The following is a 25,452-nucleotide window of genomic DNA, read 5'->3' on the forward strand; positions in this document are numbered from 1 at the left end:
GTCATGGGCAGTGTTAGGTTTGCGCCACACATAGCGCTTTGAGTTTTGGCCAAAAAGCTCTATCTTGGTCTCATCTGACCACAAAACCTTTTCCCACATCGCAGCTGGGTCACTTTCTGGCAAACTCCAGATGTGCTTTCAGATGGTACTTTTTGAGTAACGGCTTCTTTCTTGCCACCCTCCCATACAGGCCCGTGTTTTGCAGAGCTCTTGATAGGGTTGACTGGTGCACCATTACTCCACTCCCAGCCATTGAACTCTGTAGCTCCTTCAAAGTGATTGTTGGCCTCTCTGTGGCTTCTCTCACAAGTCTCCTTCTTGTTTGAGCGCTGAGTTTTGAGGGATGGCCTTTTCTTGGCAGTGCCTGGGTGGTGTGATGCAGCTTCCACTTCCTGATATTTGATCCAACTGTGCTCACTGGGATATCCAAACACTTGGATATTATTTTGTATCCTTCCCTAATCTATGCATTTGTATTACTTTATCTCTAACTTCTGTAGAATGCTCTTTGGTCTTCATTTTCCTTCAGATTCACAGCCTTACCAATGATCCTTCAACAGTGGGGTTTTTATCCAGAAAATGTGACAGCAACTTTAGTGGTTCACAGGTGGATGCCAATGGTAAGGTAATTGTGTCCTCGTTAGGGCAATTTCTTTCATCGGTGTAAACTGGGAGCTTCCACAGCACAGGGATTGAATACTTAATCAAGCATGATATTTCAGTTTTTTATTTTTCTTAAAAATATTTCCCAACATAACTAATGTCACCTTACAATAATTGATTTTGAGTTTCAGTGTTAAAATAAAATATCAAACAGAACGAAATTTCAATGTACCATTTGTAATTCAGTAATATGAGAGAATTGGTCAGGGGTCTGAATACTTTTGCAAGGCACTGTGTGTGTTTGTGTATAATTATATATATATATATATATATATATATATATATATATATATATATATATATATATATATATATATATATAATCAAATATCAATCTATATATATCAAACATTGATGTATATAGAGTACTGTGCAAAAGTTTTAGGCAGGTGTGAAAAAATGCTGTAAAGTAAGAATGCTTTCAAAAATAGACATGTTAATAGATTATATTTATCAATTAACTAAATGCAATGTGAGTGAACAGAAGAAAAATCAGCATTTTTTCACACCTGCCTAAAACTTTTGCACAGTACTGTACATCTCAGTTGATATATTGCCTGTTTGGCACTCCATATGAGACACCTTGTTATCATGTAATGTCTCATGTTTATACTTCATATTAGGATTGATTTATGTATTTGCTATGAATTTTTGTAGACTTTATCTTTGTTTTCTCAAGCATGCTATAATAGTTCAGAATATTTAATATATCTATATCTATATCTATATATATATATATATATTTATATTTCTGTACAGCAAAGAAAGACAGAAATAAAGGCAACACAAAGAACTGGAACAACCAGTCCAGAGAAGAAATATAAAAAGCTCTTAACAGTAAGTTCAATTACTTCTTTGGAAATGTCAATATTCTTCCATTAAATCATTGAAAAAAAAAATTCTCGTGATCTTGACATCATTTAGCGCAGGATCTCGTGAAAACTGAAGTCATTACTTCTGTTTTCCTGAGTTAATTTATCTCCGAATTTCAACAGTACAAGTCGTTTGGTCGAGATCATGAGAAATATAATTCTCAGGAAAATGGAATCAATGACTTAGCTATTAAGCAGCTAAAGTGAAAAGCTCAGACAATGAGGTATTTAAATTGTTTGTATAATATTAGTCAAGTATTTTACAGCAGTTTAGTGGAATAATTTTTTTTTAATCCATAGAAATAACTTTTTTTGCAGTGTCTGACAACACAGGTGACCTGAACACTCTGAGGCTGGTGCTGGTTGGAAAGACTGGCGTTGGAAAGAGTGCAGCAGGAAATGCACTCCTGGCCAAGAGGGAGTTTAAATCTTCATTCAGCGACTCCTCAGTAACAAAGGACTGTGCAAGGGGAGAAGGAGAAGTTGCAGAGAGACGTGTTGTTGTGGTCGACACTCCAGGCTTGTTTGACACAAAGCTCTCCAATGTGGAAATTGTAAGTGAGATTGTGAAATGCATTCAGAAGTCCTCGCCGGGACCCCACGCTTTCCTCCTGGTGCTGAAGCTGGGTCGATACACTGAGGAAGAGCAAAAAACTGTGCAGATAATCCAGGAGGTTTTCGGTAAAAGCGCTTCGAAATACATGATGGTGCTTTTCACACACAGGGATTGTCTGGATGACGATGGCCAGACAATTGAGGAGTTTCTTAAAAATGCTGACAAGAACCTCAAGCAGCTGGTAGAGTCGTGTGGGAACAGGTTTCATGCGATCAATGGAAAAGACCTTAAGGATCAGGAGCAGGCCAAAGTACTTCTGGAGAAAGTAGAGAACATGGTGAAAATAAACGGTGGATGCTTCTCCAATGATTTGTACGAGATGGAGGAGAAAAGAAAGGCAGATGAAGCGAGGCACCAGAAGGAAATTGAAGAGCTTAGGAAGAAGAATGAAGAGGACGCGGAAAAGTTAAAACAGGCGAATGTAGCAAATGAGATAATAGCAAAGATGCAGGAGGCGCATATGAAGCAAATGACCATGATGGTGGAACAAATGAAGAAAACAAATGAAGATAATATGAAATGTATGGCAGAACATCTAAAACAACCACAGAAAGTGGAATCCTGCTGTGTATCATAGTGTAGTGGATTTCTCTCGATTTTACATTCTTGCGCCAGGTTTCCATGTGTGACAGGAGTGTAAATGTGTCCTCCAAACGAAATGCATGGTTTAATTATACATTTATATTGTGATTTAGGGGTGGGCTTTGACAAGTACACAACCACCATTAGCTTTATTATGGTGGGAAGCTGTTTGAAGTGATAATATGTGTACTTTAATATAATAAAATGCTGAACAAATAACTGGATTGTGTTTCATATTGTCACCCTCACACTGCTTTTAATGTAATCACAAGTATAGAAGCCTTCCTTGAGACTAACAGCTGGTTTGCATGTGTGTGTTGACACCATGGTTAATATCGCCCTGCGGTGACTATACACAGTAGGATAACACACTTTACTGGAGCGCTGGAAATGGTGCAGTTCCAACTAAATTAATCCCATGACCACACTGACTACCATTAAACTATTAAAACTTTTTTCAGTTTTTTAAAGAAAGACCAAAATTTAAAGCGAGTTAATTTTGTCCTCAATATAAAAAAGGTACAGGATTTCTGTTAAATGGTGCGAGTCCAACCAGTTAAACTAAGGAGGAACTTTAAGATACCTTTAAACAGCACACACATTCCAACACAAGCACCATCCCAATGCTGGTCATAGAATCAGTATTTTTTTAAGGTAATGAGACTGGATTTTGTTAAACTGTAATTATGTTGTTAATAATAAACAAAACACACATGATAAGGTGAATTAGAAAGTTAATTGAAATCTATGTGTAACATAAAGAATATACATTTAAACTTTAATGTTGAGGTATGTTTCCCGCTAAGGACTCTCAGACTTTATCGTTTCATATAAACAATAGGAATATATATGTTTAAGCAGGAATAATAATAGTAGTAGATAATATTCATTAAAAATGAGAAGCAGGTAATGTTATTTTTTATTCTGCTACACTTTAACATCATTTCAGACACATCAGAATATTATAAATGTAATATCATGCATTTTCATTAAAATTCAGGTGGCAATTTTTCTATTTGTGTTTATTAAATAAAGTGTGTTTTATTTGTTGATTAAAAATGTTTCCTGGCTTTTTAGTGCCTTCCTTACTTCCTTAGCGATTGTTGCTACCTGCTTCTAAACAACACAGCTTTCTCAATCTTTTCTGCGCTAACTTTGTTTACAAATAGGAAAAAATTATTTACAAAAGGGATAGAACTCCCTCGGATCCGGGAAACTGCAGTTCTTTGTATACGACAGCAAGCTTGGTATATTGAGACAAAGCTGAAGCCAGTGAACTTAGAACTTAAGATGTTGATTTATGATTCCAACCAAATTGGTTTTCAGGCCATATCGTTTCATATTGCAATGTGCTTCTATTTAAAGGCCACATAAAATGGTTCCTGTTTTAAACTCAAGTTGAAAAAAAAGTATTTAGAAACTGTGTTACTCACATTGATATTTATTTAGTTCTTATTTTCTTAAGAGTTATAGGGGTCTTGTACTAGGGTTTTGTAATAGTTCCACTACTAGTAATGGGAAAGGATAAGATCAAGCAATTGTGGGGGCCCCTTGCAAAAATAAATAAATACAAGGGGGGGCTTTATACAGCCTTTATTACCAGAGCAAGCTGTATGTCTGTAGGTAAGAGCAAGTGTAGAAAGCTGTCTGTACTTCAGACACCAGGTTTTCAATAAACAATCTAGAACTGCACATACAAGTGCAGAGATATACATGGTTTATGAACAAGCGACTAAAAATAACCATAGGACTGGCAAGAGATATGCATGCCTAATCAATATGGCCCATGATTTTTAGACAGCTGCATTTCACTTCACTTTACAACCTTGCATGTTATTTTAAAACATCCTTAACAACTTAATCTTCACAGCAGACTAGTTAATCTTTACAAGGCAACTCATGTATTAAACACACTTTAATTGGAAAATAAAAACACAAATTGACCTCCCTTCTTTAATATAATCCCTCATGTGTGTTAGCCTTAATTCCTGTCATACAATATGATCAATAAAAACAGTTTTTATATGTATACCAAACTTATTATTTTAAAGTATTTCAATCAATAGCTTTTAAATCTAAAGGTCATATAATGTTTGATCATGAGACCCCATATGTACACATTTCATTTGTCTGTTTCACTTGGTAGTTTGTCTGTTTCTCAGAAAACCATATTTTCATACTCCTCCTCACATGACCCTTTGCTGTATTGTCAGCCACCTTAAGTTAATGTGAAAAAGGACCTTCTGTCAGACGTAACAATTGCAAAGCATACAACATGGTTTATTTAGATTTCCAGAAAGCTTTTGACAAAGTCCCACATAAAAGATTAATTCTCAATCTGAACACAGCAGGGATTCAAGGAAATGCATGCACATGGATTAGGGAGTGGTTAACATGAGGAAAACAAAGTACTGATTAGAGGAGAAACCTCAAAATGGAGTGAGGTAACCAGTGGTGTACTACAGGGATCAGTATTAAGCCCTCTGCTGTACCTAATCAACATTAATGATTTAGATTCTGGTATAGTAAGCAAACTTGTTAAATTTGCAGAGTACACAAAATAGGAGTGGCGGCAAACACTTTTACAGCAGCAAAGGTCATTCTAAATGATCTAGACAGCATTCGGAATTGGGCAGATACATGGCAGTGTAGAGTGGTGGTTAGGATTCCAGACTTGCAACCAAGTGTTTGAGGTTCGATTCCCGGGTGGGGCACTGCCGTTGGCCTGTATGTAAATAGCTTTGGATAAAAGCATCTGCTAAATTAATTAATTTTTGAAATGTATTTGCTTACGATTGTAAGTCGCCCTGGATAAGGGCGTCTGCTAAGAAATAAATAATAATAATAATAATAATAATAAAGAAAAGTGCAAAGTATTGCATGCAGGCAATACAAATGTGCATTATAAATATCATATGTGAGATAGTGAAATTGAAGAAGGGAACTATGAAAAATCCTAGGAGTTTATGTTGACTCAGAAATGTCTTCATCTAGACCAGGGGTGTCAAACTCCAGCCCTCGAGGGTCGCAGGGTCTTCTGGTTTTCATTCCAACTTAAGCTCTCAATTAACATAATTGAGCTAATTATTTGTTGAATTTGAGATATTTAATATTTTCCAGGTCTTTTACAGTTGATGGTTTTAAAAATGCACATGATTCAAGGTACACGACCTGTGAACCATTTTGAGGCCTGAAGAGAAGTGTTAAATGTGTTCAGTTAATGAATAATTAGACCAATTAAGTAACTGAGAGCTCGGGAGGAACGAAAGCCAGAAGACACTGCGGCCCTCCAGGAACCGAGTTTGACAGCCCTGCTCTAGACAATGTGGGGAAGCTATAAAAAAGGCCAACAAGTTGCTCGGATATATTGTGAGGATTGTTGAATTTAAATCAAGGGAAGTAATGTTAAAACTATACAATGCATTAGTAAGACCTCACCTAGAATATTGTGTTCAGTTCCAGTCACCTTGCTACAAAAAGGATATTGCTGCTCTAGAAAGAGTGCAAAGAAGAGCAACCAGAATTATCCCGGGTTTAAAAGGCATGTTGTAAGCAGACTGGCTAAAAGAATTGAATCTATTCAGTCTTGAACAAAGAAGACTACGAGGCGATCTGATTCAAGCATTCAAAATCCTAAAAGGTATTGACAATGTCGACCCAGGGGACTTTTTCAACCTGAAAAAGAAACAAGGACAAGGGGTCACAAATGGAGATTAGATAAAGGGGCATTCAGAACAGAAAATAGGAGGCACTTTTTTACACAGAGAATTGTGGGAGTCTGGAACCAACTCCCCAGTAATGTTGTTATGTGGGTAGGTTCAAAGGTCCTTGTGACAAGGTGCCCGCCCCTGTTATTATTTATGTACGATTTGTATTTGTGTATTATTATCTATAACAAAAACATTGTCAATGCAAAAAAACAAGTTAGAAAAATGCAACAGCCGTTTAAAGGGGTGATATCAAACACAAAAGCCCAAGTTAGGAGAAGCAATTAGGCCAATCTTGTCAAGCATCAAGCAAATAGGCACACTTGGAAAGGTGCTGGGGCCCAAGATTCACACAATTCTTGCTTCTAACTTGGCGCCTTTCTTTGACCGCTTTGCTCCACTTGAAATGCGCAGTGGCACAGCGGGCTAAGGTCATGTGCTCTTCAAGAACGTCATGTTGCAAGTTCAAACAACTGGAAATGCTCTTTGTATGACTTGAAGTGACTGAGACACACACTCACACACTGAGACACACTCACATACACTGAGACTGTGTGTGTTGTAGTGTGTGTGTTTCTCAGTGTGTGTGTCTCGGTGAGTGTGTCTTAGTCACTTCAAGTCATATAAAGATCATTTCAAGTGGAGCGATAAAGTGGAGTATATATATATGTATATTTATGAGATATATGTATATATTTATATACTGTATGTGTGCCTTGCACAATTATTATTTTTACTTGTTATGTTTAATAAACATGAAGTTATTAAAAGTATCCTTTAGTTTGCAGCCTTTCAGGTTAATCAACTTTACCAGCAATACTGAAAAGTCTCTCTACTTTATTATGATCATTATTATTGAAAAGTGTTTAAAATTGAAATATTTTTTAAGCTTTCCCATGATTTGAAATTCAAATGCAAATTCTTATATTTCAGAATATACAAATATCAAGTCAAATGCAAATAGTTCAGCAGATTGCATTATTATTTATTTTTTAGCAGACACCCTTATCCAGGGCAACTTACAATTGTCACAATGATATCATATTATGTTTACATACAATTACCAATTTATCCAGTTGTTTATACTGAATCTAGGTAAAATACCTTGTTCAAGGGTACAATAGCAGTGTCCCTCACCTGGGATTGAACCCACAACCCTCCGGTCAAGAGTCCAGGTATAATGAGGATAAACACTGCTGTTTAGGAATGGAGCACTTTTTTTACAATACACACATTCCATTTACATACAAACGTTTCACACGTCTGTGGTTTTACAGACGAGGCTAAAGTTGGCTTCTTATTCACCAGCTTCTTATTCGCCAGCTTCTGATTCACTCAGCTTTTAGTGCATAAATGTATTTGTCTATGTTGAAGAAGTAGCCTTGAATTTAACTGGTTAAATCACTTTGGTCCACCGATTTCTCTGCCAGTACCTGACAACAGCCTCCCCCTCTGCAAGCCCCACTTGTATTTAGCCCTGCCCAATGTGTTTTACTGGGGAAGAACAGCGGGTAAATATGCCACATATGCCAATCGCTCAGCATCTTATTCACTCTTTATGTATCTATGTTGAATAAGTAGCCTTGCATTTAACGTGTTAAATCACGTTGGGCCGCTGATTTCTCTGCAGGTACCTGTCGAGGGGCACCCCCTCTGTAAGCTACACCTGTATTTAGCCAGGCCCAATGTGGTTTACTAGGGCAAAACAGAGGGCAAACATGCCGCATATGCAAATTGCACAGCTTTTTTTGCTGGAAAAAGCCTTGCATTTAAAGGGTTAAATCACTTTGTGCCGCCGATTTCTGTACTTATTCAACATAGATACTTAAATAGCGAATCAGAAGCTGAGCGATTGGCATATGTGGCATATTTACCCGCTGTTCTTCCCCAGTAAACCACACTGGGCCAGGCTAAATACAGGTGTAGCTTGCAGAGGGGTTGCCCCTTGTCAGGTTCTGGCAGAGAAATCGGCGGCCCAAAGTGATTTAACCCTTTAAATGCAAGGTTACTTCTTCAACGTAGACAAATACATTTATGCACTTAAAAGCTTGCGAATAAGAAGCTGGCGAATAAGCGAACTTCAGGCTTGTGTTTTACAGTGTATGAAAAGAAGACAGACGTAGCCATAATACAGTCAAATTTAATGTCATTTCTATTAATGTCACACTCTGCTTATTCTCATCAAATTGAAATGTCCCGGCCCGAATATAATGCATGCTGTGACTTTGATGTTGTGTGTTTTTAAAATGTATTAATGATCAATGCATTGCTGAGTCTGTTGCGCTCACGTATCAAGTGGTGTCTGGAATGATCCAAATGCAATTAAAACAGCGGGTGGAGGCGTGAAATAAATAAATAAATATAACTTCTCTTATACAATTATTTCAATAGCGATTACTACCCTTTGCGGTCCATTTCAATAAATTAAAAGTAAATCAGCTCATTTTTGCTGTTTAATCTACTATTTTTTAATAATACAATTCACGGGGCGTGAGCTGGGGTGAAGGATGAGGCAGAAGAGGCAGAAAGGAGCAGTTAGTAGGACAGAAAGTGGTCACTGACTGAGAGGTCAGAGGACCCAGCAACCAAAACGGGATAGAAAAGATGGTCGCTGACTGAGGGCGATGATGCCGACACATCTCAGGGGCGAAGGACCCAGCAACTGAAGACAGGATATAAAAGAGGTCGCTGACTGAGGGCGATGATGCCGACACATCCCAGGGGCAGAGGACCCAGCAACCAAAAACACAAATGAGGGTTATGACTCGGAGAGCCGCCACTCGAGAGGAGATGGGAGAGTTACCCAGGATCTGAGACTTCTGTAAGAGGCGCTCGTAACCCCTGATAGGCCGAGACGTCACGCTGCCTGGGACCTGAAATAAGGACAAAGCATAGAAGTTAGTATGGAACTCAGCATGAGTGGCCACGTCCTGAGAGGCAGTACAGAGCAGAGCCTCGAGAGAGGTAAGATAAGCGCAGGAGCTGCGACAGGACAGATTTTGGCCGGGGGTCCGCTCTGACTAACATGGTGAGAACCCCCCTGAAGGTAAGGGAGGCAGATGCCTAACCCTGAGGTCGGGGAAGTGAGACTCACTTGCCCCCCAAAGGATGGACCACCGGCACCTCATGAAAATTCCCACACCGTGAAGAAAACGAGAGACAGCACATGCCAACGCATAACATAAACAAAAGATCGGAAGGACAAATGAGACAAACAGAGAGATGGTTAGTGATTATTAGTAGCTGTGATTATGTGTATACCTGCCGCTCAGTGGAGAGGAAAAAACCCCCTTGAAGCTATTGGGGGAAAACCTCTGGTGGCCCCGGCAAACAGGTAGCCCCCAATCCGGGCGTGCTAGCAATTTTAAAATGGGCTACAACTATATCGGAGGGAGAAGAATGACCGTAAGAATCTACTGCGGAAGAGGACCAGCGGCCCATGGTCTTGATCAGGCTGTGGTTGATGCTGGCCCTTGCAGCGGAGGTAGCTGCGCCTATACGAAATGAATGGGGAGAATAAAGCTGAGGAGGGAGGCCTGCTCTGGAGAGGAGGGTGGAGAGGTGGGCTGAGAACCAGTGACGAGTAATAATAGAGTGAGAGGAATCGATGAATAGAGGGTCCAGGGGGGGGGATTTCCTGATGGAGAGATATTTTGACATTGCTGAGAAAGGGCAGATAGAAGATTCAATCCTTGAGAGCTGGATGAACTGACCACGCCAGAGTTGATCTGTCTTTGAGGTACGCAGCCGAATTATGAAATAGGATTTGGAAATGCAAGAGAGGTCACATAGACGAATACACGCTGCAGGGAAGCTTGAAGCTGAAGGAACTGTGAATTCTGAGCTTCTGAGGAAGCCGAAGAAGGCTGTGAGGCAGATGGTCTCCATTAGGAGATCTTCATAGGGGGGGAAGCAACCTTTCCGAAGAGTAGAGATGAGAGAATGGAGGATGTCTGTTGATATAGGCAGGCGGGAAGATGCAGCAGGAGGGGAGCTTTTGAAGATTCCGCGGAGAGTCAGATGAACAACTGGTATGGAGAGGATGATGGGTGAAGGCACGGACATGATGCGGTAGTGATATTGGATTCCTGAAATGTAAGATTTAATGGATGCTGGGGAAAGATGGAGAGATTCCTTAGCATGGACGATGAAGGCCAGGATCCAGTCTTGATTGAAGGGAATAGGGTGGATACGATTATGAGCACAGAAGGTTAGGAATGCTGACCAGGCCGTAGAATAAGAAGCTCTTGAAGAAGGGGCGAGGGCTGTAGACATGTAGTTTTGAGCAGATTAAAGGAGGTTGCGGAGGGTAGAGTTCAGTCTAGAAGCAGCTGATGAAACTGTGGGGTCTGGAGGGGGTTTGGGGAGGCAGATGGAACCAGCTGACGGAACTTGGATACCTGTAGGCGAGAGAGAGCATCAGCAGCATTATTATGGGTACCAGGAAGATGGCGGGCTTGTATTAGGAAGTTGAGAGATACAGAAGACCATATGAGATGACGGAGCAGGCGCATAATGAGGGGGGATGAAGAACGTCCTTTGTTGATGATGTGTACTGTGGGTTTGTTATCGCTGAAGAAAAGGATTGATTTTCTTGACAATTGGTGACCCCAGAGGACAGCGGCCACTACGATTGGATAAATTTCTAGGAGAGCCGTAGATTTCTCTTGAGGGGGAAGGAGCTGAATTTCAGGGGGCCAAGTGCTGGAGAATCATTCAGGAGTGAGGAACCCGCTGAATCCGATGGATGAGGCATCAGTGAAGAGGGCAAGGTCATGAGGGGCTGAAATGAAGTCGTCATAAAATAGAGAGAGACCATTCCAGTTAGTAAAGAGATTGATCCACATCTTTATGTCTTTTCTGGCTTCTGCTGAGATTTTCACGTGAGAATTCATATTCTTGACAGTTGATGAGAGGACTAGGAGACGTGAAATAAATGTTCTGCCCTGAGGAATGATGCGGATGGCAAAATTAATATGACCGAGGAAAGACAGGAGGTCCCTCTTCTGAATGAAAGAGATCTGAAAACTGTTAATGAGTGAGAATAAGCGTTGGAGTTTGGCAGGAGGCAGGCTGGCTTCGAATTTCACGTTATTGAGTGTAATGCCGAGGAATTCCAGGGAGTTAACAGGGCCGATGGTTTTCTCTTGAGAAAGAGGGACACCAACTAAGGAGAAGATGGTCTTAAGATGATTAATTGCTTGGGCTGGAGGATCTGAAGGGGGGGAAATAAGCAGAAAGTCATCCATTAGATGGAGGAGGAAGGAAACATGATAGGAGTTGAGCAAAATCCAGCAGATGGCTTCTGACAAGGAATCGAATATTTTTGGGCTACTGCGGCAACTGAAGGTGAGCTGGGTGGAGAAATAGAACTTGTCTGCCCAACAGACTCTGAAAAGGTGACGGAGGGAAGGATGAATAGGCATGACCTTGAATGCATCAGAGATATCGGCTTTGGCAAGCCAGGCTCCGTGACCTGCAATTTTGATGAAATGAATGGCGTCTGAGCGCTTAATGTAGTGAAGAGCGAACTCCTCGCTTGAAATGAGGGAGTTAATGCTGCGTGTGTAACCGCCCCGAGGAGCGTATAGATCAATGATAAGGCGTTTCTTGCCAGAATACTTGAAGGTAGAGATGACTATGGGATTAATGCGAAAGGTAGTGAAGGGGGGTGCTGCAAAGGGACCGACCATGAAGGCTTTGTCGACTTCGGCTTGGAGAAGGGAACTGATGACTTGTGGCTCTGCAATGGCAGAACGGAGGTTTTGACAGATGTGAGACTCGGAAGGAACGTGAGAAATGCCAGTGAAGAAGCCATTTGTAAGTCCACTAATTGGATAGGAGACGAACGCCTTGTCTGGATGATTTTGAAGCGCATTAGCGAGAGCCGGAACGTTGATAGGAGTAAAAACCTAAAGTAACTTTGATTGTCACTTAGCTGTAAGAGGACATATGGACCGGGAGTGGGCATCGTTGCAGAAGCTGCAGACATGGAGGTTCTTGCAGGAGCGTTTGAAGCAGACAGAAGAATTAAAGTTATTGCATATTTGCCTGCCACCTGAAAACTTGATGGGATGGCCATAGACATCTTGGGCTTGAGATCTGGTGGGTGGAGCTGAAGCATGGATGGAAGCAGGGGCAAGATGTCTTGAACTGAGAAGAGAAGGCAAGGGATGAGGAATGGGTTGAAGAGAACTAGCTGCTGCCTTAGGGCATAAGTGAGAGGAGTGCGCTGTGGAGGCGCATGCGCTGCAGGCGTTGGCACAAATTCCGTTGAAGATGCGGGTGAAAAGATCTGGGTTGGAACGGGACCAAACCGCAATACGGTTGTCAGCTGAGAGGGTGGCAGCAGCTTTGGCTGAGAAGGCACGGTGGTATTGATAGAACAAGGTGCCTCCATAGCGCACAGACAATTCGACAACCAGGAAGAGATACTGATTTAGCTCCTGTAATCTGTGTGGATAAACAGAACAGAGAATGTCATGATAGATGGAGAAAGCGAGGACGAATTCTCCCACGGAAAGGTTTTTTTGAAGACGTGGGTCGCGGGACTTTAGAGTGACTGAAACGTCTCCACAGTCAACCACTCTGTGATCTAAAAACTCAGAAAAAGCAATGAGAATAGAAACGAGATTAACATCCTTGCCTTCAATTATTAGCTTCCTGATTTTTGGAGAAATAGAATGGCTGGTAATAGCACGGGGAGAAGAGGAACTTGCTACAGTGGCTGAGGAGAGGTTGAACTCTGGAAGAGCAACGGGAGGTACTGAAGAGGACGTACCAGAAGTATAAGCAGGAGTGCTGGAACTGAAGGCAGGTGGAGCCAAAGAAGGATTCTCCAGTTTGTCAAGACAGGCGCTGAGGGCTAGCTGAGAGTCTATAATGGGCTGGAGCAGAGTTTGCAGCTGATTAAACGTGACCTGAGGGGCGCCGCTGGAGGAGGGGATGGGCGAGGTGAGTGACTGCGGCGGCAGATGCTGTGGCTGCGCTGCCTGTGCCGGCGGGTGGAGCTGGGCTGCGTGAGCAGGGTCTTGCATATGCGCAGCAGGAACAGGAACTGAGAGAGTAGCAGGAGAGGAGGGACTGATGGCCGAAGCTTGCAAGCGGGGGGGAAAAATTGGCTCGGCTGACAAAGCTTCACAATAGGTAAAAAATAGGGACATGCGATCTCCGCCAACGGGGATGGGAATGGACTTTTCAAAGAGTACTTTCAGTGGCTTGGGTGTCGTCCAATCTTTATAGTGGAGCTGCGGTGGGGGCTGGCTAGCGGAACCGCGCTTTAAGCCCCGCTCTTGCCTAGCTGAAAGCCGGGAGGAAGCAAGGTTGACTGGCGGGGCTGGTGCGGTCATGGACCGGGACGAGGAATGGGATGCCTGACAGAGACAGACCGGTGGAGGGGTCGTGGGCAGGAACTCGTCTGAGTCGGAAGGAAAGGCATAGGCTGAAAGCTTTTCCATTTGGAAGCAGGTAAGACTGAACGTATTTAATCTTGTTGAAATGATGGTCTTCGTAAATGTTTTTTTTTTTTTTCTCGGAGTAATGCGTAACACTACCAGTCAGGATTCAAAAACAAAACACTAGACAGAAAAGGTGCAGGTGATCAGGGCTTAAATAGAAAATAGATGCTAATTAACAGGAAATTAGAAAATTGGGAGATTAGAAGATTAGAAGCCCCCAGCTCCACGCCCCTTGAACCACACCAGCTAACATGTAAAACTTCAAAGAAAAGTTTGAAGTATCTGGTATTGCCAGGCAGTCTCCCATCCAAGTACCAACCAAACACGCATATTATTATTATTATTATTTTAGCAGACACACTTATCCTGGCCAACTTACAATTGTGACATACAATTACCCATTTATACAGTCAGGTTTTTTACTGGACCAATCTAGATAAAGCAGCAATGTGTCCCCCACGTGATTGAACCCAGTCAAGAACAAAGTGCTCTAACCGCTACTCCACAGATGCTGCATGAGACGGATCAATAGTGTTTCGTTGTATAAGGCAGCGGAAAAGTCACGATTTCACGTATTTGACTGCCTACTGTGAAAAATGTAAATATTGGTGATTTCTGGCTGAGGTATGAAGTCAGATTCTGAAACATGGCAAAAATTGCACGCTGTTTTTTGTCAATTCCACCAAACTCTGTGGATGCAGCACGAGCAGTTTCTGCATATGGACAGCTTTTTACACAACAAAGACAAACCACGTGTTGAAACTGCAACAAGATGTACAATTATTTTTTTTAGTACAGCAGCAGTGTCCCCCACCTGGGATTGAACCCACGACCCTCCGGTCAAGAGTCCAGAACCCTAACCACTACTCCACACTGCTGCCCATGCTGCTCTTCAATAAATAACTAGTTTTCTGCTCACGGGCCCGATAATTTTTGAGTGTGTGTGTGTGTCTGTCTGTCTGTCTCTGTGTGTCTGTGTGTGTGTGTGTGTTTGTGTGTGTGTTTGTGAGAGAGAGCATGCTTGCGTGCGCGTCATATATAATTTAGTGTGTGTAAAGAAAAACGGTTTTGTCACTTGCACTAAACCCTGTTTTTAACATTTTGTTTTTCAAAATCAGCATAACGCTATACAACACAGTCCGTTTAATTACAAAACTCGACAATGTTGCCGAATTTGTCATTCAAACTTGTTTAGTTTTAATCAGATTTGTCTTGTCGTGGAAGTTTTAATATCACTCCCTGTAATAGAGACTCAGTAGAACAGACAAAATTGAGTAAATAAGTTTAATGGTTTGCAAACCCGAGAACACTCTCAACACATGTGGTGTTAGAAAAACATTGAGTAGAGTTCTGACTACGCAGAGTCAGTAAACATAATATATGCCTTGCAACCTATAGTTATTGCGAGCCAATCACAGAAGCTTAACTCAATATACGTCGGATAGCAACAGCTTGGAAGATTAAGATGAGACCGAAGTGTCACGGATGCAGCTTGCTGTTACAAAATAAAGAGAGCTTCCTCTTTCTAACTCGCAGTTAAAACATTTCCATTCCTTATAAGGTTGTTGCCGGCACCTGCTAAGAGAAAAGAAAAAAACACATGCACAGCAACAATTTTATCCCTAATATGAAACTAAATACTTCATAAAACACAAACCACTTAAAATGATATATCTCAAGTTCTATAAGTCCCAGAGACCTAATACAGACATCAATAAAAAGCATAGAATGTAATTATTCCCCTCACACTCCCTCCTTTTGTAATTAAATTACAACCATGATGCAGGAAATTACATTACATCATCAGCCATTTCACTAAAAGGATCAGTGTCATCACCATCATTACACTGACCTTCAGTGGTGAGCAGAGGCATAGTTAAGGCATTATCCAAGACTTTGGTACAGAGCTTTTTAATACAAGTAATCAGAAGCATTAATGCTATTAACACCACTAAACTTGAGTTGTATCATCCTGTTTCAGTGGTTGATAGCCCCGTATGCGGGAACACAATACTTCATTGGCTAGCCCTGTAAGTAATCTCTTTTGTTTCTTAAGCACGTATTTCAAATAACAGAATAACATAGCAATAAGCAATACCAATAATGAAATAAGCAAGGACACATGTCCCACCACATTCCACTAGTCAGCCCAGTCCACTCCAGCACTTTCTCCAGCTAATCCACATAGGATACCCCACCCGCATGATCGGGCGTCTGCTAATATCAGTTGACCAGTGTTGCCCGCCAGCGACGCTTGCACTCTAGCTATCACTACTCTTGAGTGAACGTCCATAAGCTGCGTTAATGTGTGCCAATGCCATCAGCATACCTGTATGATTAATTGTCTTCATCCATTCTTCAGCATCTTCGATAATGCCTGTGATGTTAATAGGTAGAGTGGGGTGCATGCTCAGGTGTCCCACAGTCACAACACCCTGTGGGTGAAAACACACAGCTGGCGACATGAGGCATACCTGGCCGCTACTTCCTACCCCCATGCTTGAGGTGATTTCACACCATGTTCCATTTCTCATCTGAGTGCATCTTTCATACCCTAGCTTTGGGTGTACAGTTGCTTCCATCAATTGCATTGACAGGTTAGTGCTTCCAGCATGGTCACATAGAACAGCATCACCAAATTCAATACACTCAGTGGCCTTGAAGTACAGGGTGGCATTTTGGGCACGCTGATCAACCCATGTTATTTGTGGGACTATAACCCGTGTTCCAATTACTACCCCTAGGCTACTGACCGTTATCCCGGTACTGTGGTGGACCCGACTGGTGGTATGTGGCACTATTAAAATAAAACAAATATCTTCATCACATCGTTCAGTACATATCAGTATCCGGTCTTGGCTATTCCACGTAACATCTGTTCTCTCCAAGCTGTTAAATTCACATCTTCAATTATTGCGTCAACCGTCTTTCACCAGTCATTTGTTCAGCCATGGCCAATTTCTGAATGGCACTGCCTGTTTTCAGAAACTGGCCATGGTTTTCATTGTCCTGCTGTATATTATCTATGGAATTGAGACCTGAATTCACAGCCCCGAACCACCCAGCAATGTTGTCAATCAGACCCCTCCTCTTACGGCCACCTGCGTTATGTTGGTAAGTATCCAATTCATGATTTAAGGTTTTATTCAATATTTTAGTTAATAGTCTAAACTCACCACACCTTTTGGTGTATTGGCGTTTGATATCTTCAATGTTTATTCTTACCAACATTTGCAACCAGGTTACTCCCATCACAAATGGTTTTGCCCTCCCCACAGCTAGCAACCTGTCTGGGGGAGAGGGCATTAACGGGGGACATTGAGTGGAGTGGAACTGTAGCTCTCAGACCTCCCATATACCCGTTACACACACTGTGCGCTATCCTTTGCCCTGTCACATTAACACATGTCCAATTATAATTATCGTGGATGCACCCCCACATTAGTTTGCTCCTGTTGTCACTGTTTAGTATAGTTTTTGTCGTCCAGAGACAGTCCACCTCCAATGATGCGTTACTGCTTACAGTTCGGTTGCATATTGACTCATACTGGACCCCTCCCACTGTTATATCACAAGTAGGACAAGTAGGACATTGTTCAAACTGTGCTGGAGTCATTGTATTATTCTGGCTTATCAAACGCACAGGTTGCCACGTTCCCTCTATGTCACTCTCGAAGGGAAGTGGTCTTTGTTTCCATCCATTACCCTGTTGTTGTCTAAGGATTCACGTGCAGTTCTTCCAGGGGGCCCCAAAAGCTTGTCTCTCTGTACACGCCTCGTTCCACGCCCAGAGGTGTGGAATCCTCTCCGACTGGAATGACATGATACCTGGAACACAAATCATGTTATTGTCCGTTGCTGCTCCCGCTGTCTGTGGAAAGAGATATGCCATTAGTTTCGGGGTATTCAGTGTCAGCAAATTCAAATTGAGATGTATCCACGCGGTGGTACCGTTTGGTCTGTGTTCAATGTACTCACTTAACCCCATGTGGGAGCTTCACTGCTACACTAGTTTGTGTCACCATCAGCACTATGTATTAACCAAACCATTGACATCTCTTTACCCTCCTTGTGTCTATTTTGTGTGTCTATAATAGACTGCTGTTTCTTGCCTGGATCATTAATAGAACCGTTGGCACCCAACCTGTCCCTTCGTCTGTCCCTTTTTTATTTATTTATTTATTTATTTATTTACATCAATGCATTCTCTTTCTATCTGTGCAAGTATGACAAATATATCTACTGACACAGCTGCTTGTCAGCCTTTTCGTTGCCTAGAGACAGAGGGTCTGTTCCTTGACTGTGTGCTTTCACTTTAGCTGACTGTGTGGGTTGTCCAGTTCTTTTACTTGGTCCTATAATGAAACAATCAACGCGTCTATGCCCGAGATTACCACAATTGTCACATTTAGGCTTCTGCCCCTGTTTGCAATCTGACCTTTTATGTCCCATTTTACCACAGTTCTGACATGCTCCATCAAATCGTACAGCACTTATTTTCATTTTTATATTTCTTTTGTCTGTTTACAACTCCTACTGTCCAATTCATTACCCTTTCGTATGCGTTCCCTGGGTTTAGTTTACCCCCAGCTCAATTGCCTTCTGCAAATGTGGACCCAGTCCACTAATTAATACCTGTACAAACACTTGATCTGACTCTTTTGGTCAACACTTCCTTAATAATCAGGATATGCTTCCCACTTGCGTACTCCATAATCCTGCACTGACTCATTCTCTTTCTGCTTGACTCCCATTATTATGGACCAGTCAATACGTGCCCCTTCAATAGCTTGTTCAATTGTTGCTTTCAAGTATTGTCTTCGGTCTCGTATTGTATCATCTTTTGAGTAGGTACTGTCCCTGTTCTCTCCCCGTAATTCTGGCTAGAATCCCTGCTTCGCATGCTCCCATGGTCAATGTCCACACCTCAGTTTCAGTTAATCCGTGTGACAAAGCCTGTTGGTCTACCTTAGTTCGATAATCTTTAGTTACACATTTGCATTCAATCTTTGGCAGGCATGCTCCTAATGACTGCTTTTCTAACAGTGTTAATGCATAAACTGTCATTTCCTTTTCCCCATTGTGTTTCTCACGCACTCTTACTGGTGTTGCAACTTTATTTTTTTTATTTTTTTTTTACAGTATAATTTAACTGCATTAAACCACAATCTTGTTTATGTGACGCCCATGCATCTGGGTAAACTGCACAGACTGTTCCCCATTTATTGTTCTGCCAATCCTTAATATATGCTTTTACTGCACTAACATTTGCTGTTTGACTTGCAACTTGATATAGTATTTATGCATGGGACCTGCTGTAATATATTATTGCCTAATATTGTCCCTTCAGCAGAGTTACATACATAAAAATGATCGATAATATACAATTATCCTAAATCTATTCCTCTCTGTATCGTACAGCTTCTCGCTAAGACTGTCCCAATCAATATCACTACTGTCTGTTTAATCCACCACTCACGCTGTTGAACTGGATTCCATGCCGGATCCCATTGTTCATCCAGTATTCCCTTCTGCCATCTACTATGTTTGATTAACACATAATCCACTATCTCAGATGACATTATGTCTTCCTTATACAACTCAATATGTTTATATTGACTTCAAGTTACTCTCCTGAACACACTTTTGAATTAATACAATACAACACAACAACACACATAGCACTAACACAACACGACCTGGGTCACCCAATCACACCTCGCAAGGAATTCCTATTATAATAATCCACACTAGATATGGTACAATAGGTTTCCGCAGCCTGTTGCACTATCCGCACTAAATGCGATACAACAGTACCATGACGGCAAACACTAGACCTTACATGCCCGTCTACTGGGACTTAATTTGCCGTTTGTCAAATCTCAAGTCCCGGTCCAACAAACACCCACAAACATTCTTTAAATGCTCAGTCAAACTACAAACTCAACTGTTAGCGACTGGATCCACTAAATATTGGAGATGGTAATTAAAACATACTCACCCTCCTTGGACAGTCGATGACAGACAAGTCAGCATGACAACTAATTGCAAACTGTTCGTGACGTCAAAACTGTAGTGGGGTTTTTTGAAAAGACTCGACATGACAGCCTGTTCTACTGATCTTATAAACTTTAATACGCAGCGCAAAGGAAGTCAGCAAATGTATTCAAAATGCAATTCTGACATTCACATTAAATATGAACAAACAAACAGAGAGGAAGAAAGAAAAGAAACAAAGAAAAAGAAATATCAATCAATTTACTCTTGCTCAATTAATCTGATTTTATGACGTCATATACAAGGTCCCAGACTTTTTAAGAGATTTCAAATCTGTATTTTTTAATTGTGTCTTTGACTCCAACCATCAACAATTAATTTGTTTAGACAATCTGTATTTTTTTCTTTTTTAATTATTACCTGGCCAACCAGAACTTTATTAAACTTGACTTAGCATTGCACAAGTCATTTTGCGTCAGGGGACCTGGTCCCCATCTATCATGCATGTTTCTCTGACATCCTGTCAAACTAGTGCAATCAACAATACTACTTTTTGCCGCACCCATGAAATCACTTAGTCTTCTAATTCCTCTTAAACACGGTTCTTTTCAATATCCTCTGATCTTAACACCAATCGCCTATTTATTCCAATCAAATCTCATTCATCACCAGCATACATTCTCTCAATTACGCCAGCGATTTCAAACATATACACAAACAAACAGATGAAAAGACAAACACAAAAGACAAAAGACAAACTATTAGTTCAATTAACTTTTGAATTATTAATTCAATTAACTTCTAAACATGAACGATAATTATCCTAGGATTTCAATAATTAGTTTAAACGGAACTCCTGCCCGTTTCTTTTACAATGGAACACCTTTCCAATTGTAAGTATCCTTAAACGCATTTCTTTTACAATGGAATTATTGTCCAATTGTAAGAATCCTTACTTATTTAATACAATATTGTCGTCTCACCGTCTCTCAGGAACTTTTTGTTCGGGATCCTTTATCTGCCTCACTGAAGCCCCCAGCCAGATTCGAAGCGGACCCCGTCAACCCTTTTAGTTGCGGGCGTCCTGACCCAAGTTAAGGATAGGTCTCACCGGTGATTTACTCCATTTCCCGGGACGATCAATGGACGGAGTTTAGGATCCCATCCTTGTCGCCAGATTGTCGTGGAAGTTTTAATATCACTCCCTGTAATAGAGACTCAGTAGAACAGACAAAATTGAGTAAATAAGTTTAATGGTTTGCAAACCCGAGAACACTCTCAACACACGTGGTGTTAGAAAAACATCGAGTAGAGTTCTGACTACGCAGAGTCAGTAAATATAATATATGCCTTGCAACCTACAGTTATTGCGAGCCAATCACAGAAGCTTAACTCAATATACAACTGTAACAGGGCGAGGTGCCCTGTACATTGTTTTGTTTGTTTACTTTTAGATCGGGGTCCCCCTCCGCCCCTGTGTTGTTTTGTATTATTATTATGATTTATTATTGTATATATGTCGACGAGCGCCGTATATTTAGTTATTGTTTTATGTATAGATGTGACGGCGTAGCCGTTTGTGTTATTATTTAGTAGCGTGGATGGGAAGCCCCGTCCACACAGGATTTTAGTAAACTCGTGCAGAAGGTGGCCATCTCCCGAATTAATTAGGTGATTTAATTTGTTGCTAATCGGGAGATGGTCACCTGTTATAAAAAGCCTGCAGAGCTCTAGCTCGAGGTGGGAGTTCAGAGGAGGAATGAGAGAGCAGAGAGAAGGCGAGTAAAAACGAAAATGAAACTTAATAAAAGAAACATAGGAACAGTGAAGGTAATCTGCCCAGCCTGACCTTTGTTTATGTATTTTTGTGTTCGTGATTTTGTTTTGTTGAAACCTTTTTATTTTTGCTCTTTGAGCAAAGTGTTTTCTGTTTAAATATTTATTTTATTTTTGTTTGCTTAATAAAAACGGTGCAAGCCTTTTTGAACTGCAGTACTTCCCCGGTGTCAGTATTTTTGTTCCTGCTTCTGCCTGACGTCAGACCACTCGTCATCCCTGTCACAACGTCGGATAGCACCTTCACCTGGGGTCGCTGGCTCTGCTTCACCTGGGGCTGCTGGCTCTGCTTCACCTGGGGTCGCTGGCTCTGCTTCACCTGCGGTCGCTGGCTCTGCTTCACCTGGGGTCGCTGGCTCTGCTTCACCTGGGGTCGCTGGCTCTGCTTCACCTGGGGTCGCTGGCTCTACTTCGCCTGGGGTCGCTGGCTCTGCTTCACCTGGGGTCACTGGCTCTGCTTCACCTGGGGTCACTGGCTCTGCTTCACCTGGGGTCACTGGCTCTGCTTCACCTGGGGTCGCTGGCTCTGCTTCACCTGGGGTCGCTGGCTCTGCTTCACCTGGGGTCACTGGCTCTGCTTCACCTGGGGTCGCTGGCTCTGCTTCACCTGCGGTCGCTGGCTCTGCTTCACCCTGGTCGCTGGCTCTGCTTCACCTGGGGTCGCTGGCTCTGCTTCACCTGGGGTCGCTGGCTCTGCTTCACCTGGGGACGCCTGCACGCCGTCGTAAAGTGTAGTTGGTGAGGATGGATTTAAATCTCCATCCCAATAAAGCTTGTGGGAATGTGGCTTGAGCTTTAATAAGGTCATTGTTTAACAAGTAATTAAGGCTCCAGCCATAGTATAAAAGACCCACTCCTGGCTCAGAGCAGAGTTGTGAGGAGAGTGAAGGACAGTAGGAGCGAATGCTACCAAGCCCGCGAACAAAGGTACTCGTTTTTGTAAACGTATCATTATTGTTTGTGTTTGTTTTGTTTTGGCCCTTGTGCAAGTATTTCAAGACTGAGTTATTATTCATAATATTCACATTGTTAGTATTTATTTATTTATTTCTTATGTTCTTAAGAGTTATAGGCTATATGAGGGTAAGCTCAAAGCTCCTATATGGGTCTTTGTGACAGAAATACAATGATTTTTGGTTGTAAATCTCCCTCCCAACCTGTGAGGGCACTAAGCAGCGGGAACAGAGTTCCTTGGACGGGCTGGCCTGACTGTTCTTTCCCAGGGTTCAAGGGAAGTCGGACAGCTAGAAAGGTGGCAAGACTCTGTTGTAATAACGTATTGACCCGGAAGGAAAACGACGTGGCAGCCGCAGATTGGAGAGGTGGTTGCACTTGTTTACCAAGGGGTCATGTGTGACAGCATAAAAGGGTACGGAGAATCACAATCTGTTCCTTCGCATTGGTTTGTGCATATAAACTGAGAAGGACTGTGAGAGACCCAGTTACATGTAAAAAGTACTGTGAGTGTTTTGTTTGTTTGTCTTGTAATTGTCTTTTCTTATCTTGTGCATTACTAGACGGCTAACACAGATCTGGAGCTGTCGCCAAGGGCCAGCACTAAACTGGACAACACTGCACCATTGTCACAAATATAAACCTGTATCACCCACCAGGAGCACTACTGAACGAACCCAGGACTGGTGACCGTGCCTGTATTATTGTGGGGAGGATATTGTTTATTATTTGGGGATGTCTTTCCCGTTTTATTTACAGCGTGCTCTACACATTGGTGTGTATTGCCGGGGGATTATTGTTTGGTCGCCAGACCTGGAAAATAAAATAAAAACATTTCCAAACCAGATTACAATTCTCTGTCTGCTTCTTTACCGCACTGCATCACTCCTGCAGCTGTTTCCTCTCTGCCACAGTCTTGTATTAAGGTTTTGTAATACAGAGCTCCCTCACTATAACGCGGGCCTCGGGACACACACATATTAAAGTTACAACCGAAGAGCGTTATAGCCGGGGGAGGGGGTGGAGGGCTCCACAGGACACTTAACATGTAATCAATGCTATATTTTCTTACCAAAAAAAAAAAGTAACATTCTCACTCGTTGATCATTTTAAAATAGCCTGGTTAAATGGCGGTCAGGAGTTCATTTCAAAGCTAAAGACAAGCAAACCAAGTGCAAGAAGCAGAGCAGGTCGGGAGAGGGGAAGAGGGAATGGGCTCGCAGAGGAATAACAGAACAACAGGTGGGTCCTACAGGGATTCCAACCCCCTTCCCCTGCAGGATCATGCATGCGCTCGACAGCCAGCACAGGTCTCCCCTGTTACACTCCTCCCCCTTAGAATGGCACCACCGGTCCATTCAAAAATCCTACAACCCCATGCCTTCCCAAGAGAAAAAAAATTTGCTCGGTGCACTACCCTGAAGGCATAGGGCTGCATCACCAAGTACCAATGTGTGATCCTGGTGTTGTTATCCTTCATGCAGCAGTGAAGCCATGCTAAGGGGGCATGATCCATGGCCAGGGAAAAGTGTCCCCTCAGGAGGTTGTACAGATGTTAATAACGTTTTAAACAAAGAGAAAGTCACATTTGTGTACATGAAGTTATGTAAGTGCATAAACATGAATAAATAAAGGCATGCCTGAATTGCAAAAGGGACAGGATGCCTTGATTGCGGGAGATTGGTGCTGCGTGAGTGGGTTTAACTTATTTCTTAACTGCTTCAGATGCCTTGAGTTAATTTACTTGGTAGTAAACTGCAAGGTACTTCTTACTGGATAGGGCTAAAAGAACATTTTCACTCAACAAGCAAAACATTTAGTCCTACCAAAGCAGTTTGATTTCACATTATTATTAATTAGTCATTTAGCAGATGCTTTTATGCAAAGCGACTTACAGAGACTAGGTGGTGAACTATGCATCACAACTGCTGCTGCAGAGTCACTTCCAATAGGAGCTTGTTTGTTTTACATCTCATCCGAAGGACAGAGCACAAGGAGGTCAAGTGCCTTGCTCAGGGTCACACAGTGAGTCAGTGGGTGAGCTGGGATTGAACCTGGAACTTCCTGATAATGAGCCCCTTTCTTTAACCAATGGACTACCAAGCCCACATTATGCATGGGATTGATTTAAACAGGCTTGTGCAAAGTTGAATAAACAAACTAGCTGATGTTGGGTTATTATTATTATTATTATTATTATTATTATTATTATTATTATTATTATTTATTTATTAACAGACGCCCTTATCCAGGGCGACTTTCAATCGAAAGCAAATAAATTTCAAGTATCACAGTACAAGTATTAATACAATAAGAGCAAGATAAATACAATGACTTTGGTTCAAGCAAGTGCAAGTGTGACAAAATACAATTCAATAATACAGCAGATAACAGTGACAGTGAAAGTTACATCAGGATATGATTAAATACAAAATACTACAGATTAAACACTTGACAGATTACAGTACTCTGAAGTACAGGATTAAATGCAGTAAAATAGGGAGCAGATAAGAGCAAGTAAAGCACATTTAAGGATGGGTGATAAGTGTCCCAGTGGAAGAACAGAGGAGTTCTACAGGTGCTTTCTGAAGAGGTGAGTCTTGAGGAGGCGCCGGAATGTGGTCAGGGACTGGGCAGTCCTGACATCTGTAGGAAGGTCATTCCACCACTGCAGGGCGAGGGTGGAAAAGGAGCGGGCTCTGGAGGCAGGGGAGCGTAGAGGAGGTAGAGCCAGTCTTCTAGTGCAGGCGGAGAGCGGAGAGGTCGAG

At 41.9% G+C, this 25,452-nt stretch overlaps 2 protein-coding genes across 6 annotated transcripts in view; one reads left to right on the plus strand and one right to left on the minus strand.

The window, feature by feature from the left end:
• LOC131723040 (GTPase IMAP family member 9-like) overlaps positions 1 to 3,792 on the plus strand; it is a 6,082-nt gene extending 2,290 nt beyond the window's left edge. The window contains exons 1-3 of one of the 3 annotated variants that reach the window (XM_059016359.1): positions 470 to 620; positions 1,423 to 1,500; positions 1,854 to 3,792. In XM_059016359.1, the coding sequence (XP_058872342.1) occupies position 1,500; positions 1,854 to 2,728 (876 nt within the window). In that variant the 5' untranslated portion in view covers positions 470 to 620; positions 1,423 to 1,499 and the 3' untranslated portion in view covers positions 2,729 to 3,792. Of the gene's footprint in view, positions 1 to 469; positions 621 to 1,422; positions 1,501 to 1,853 lie in introns of those variants that run through there. The other 2 variants (XM_059016358.1, XM_059016360.1) reach the window with 2 other exon arrangements.
• Positions 1 to 25,452, minus strand: part of LOC131696742 (GTPase IMAP family member 8-like) — a 206,888-nt gene that overhangs the window by 125,188 nt on the left and 56,248 nt on the right. The window lies entirely within an intron of this gene.

This window comes from Acipenser ruthenus, chromosome 52, assembly GCF_902713425.1.
Source record: "Acipenser ruthenus chromosome 52, fAciRut3.2 maternal haplotype, whole genome shotgun sequence".
Classification (NCBI taxonomy): Eukaryota; Metazoa; Chordata; class Actinopteri; order Acipenseriformes; family Acipenseridae; genus Acipenser; species Acipenser ruthenus.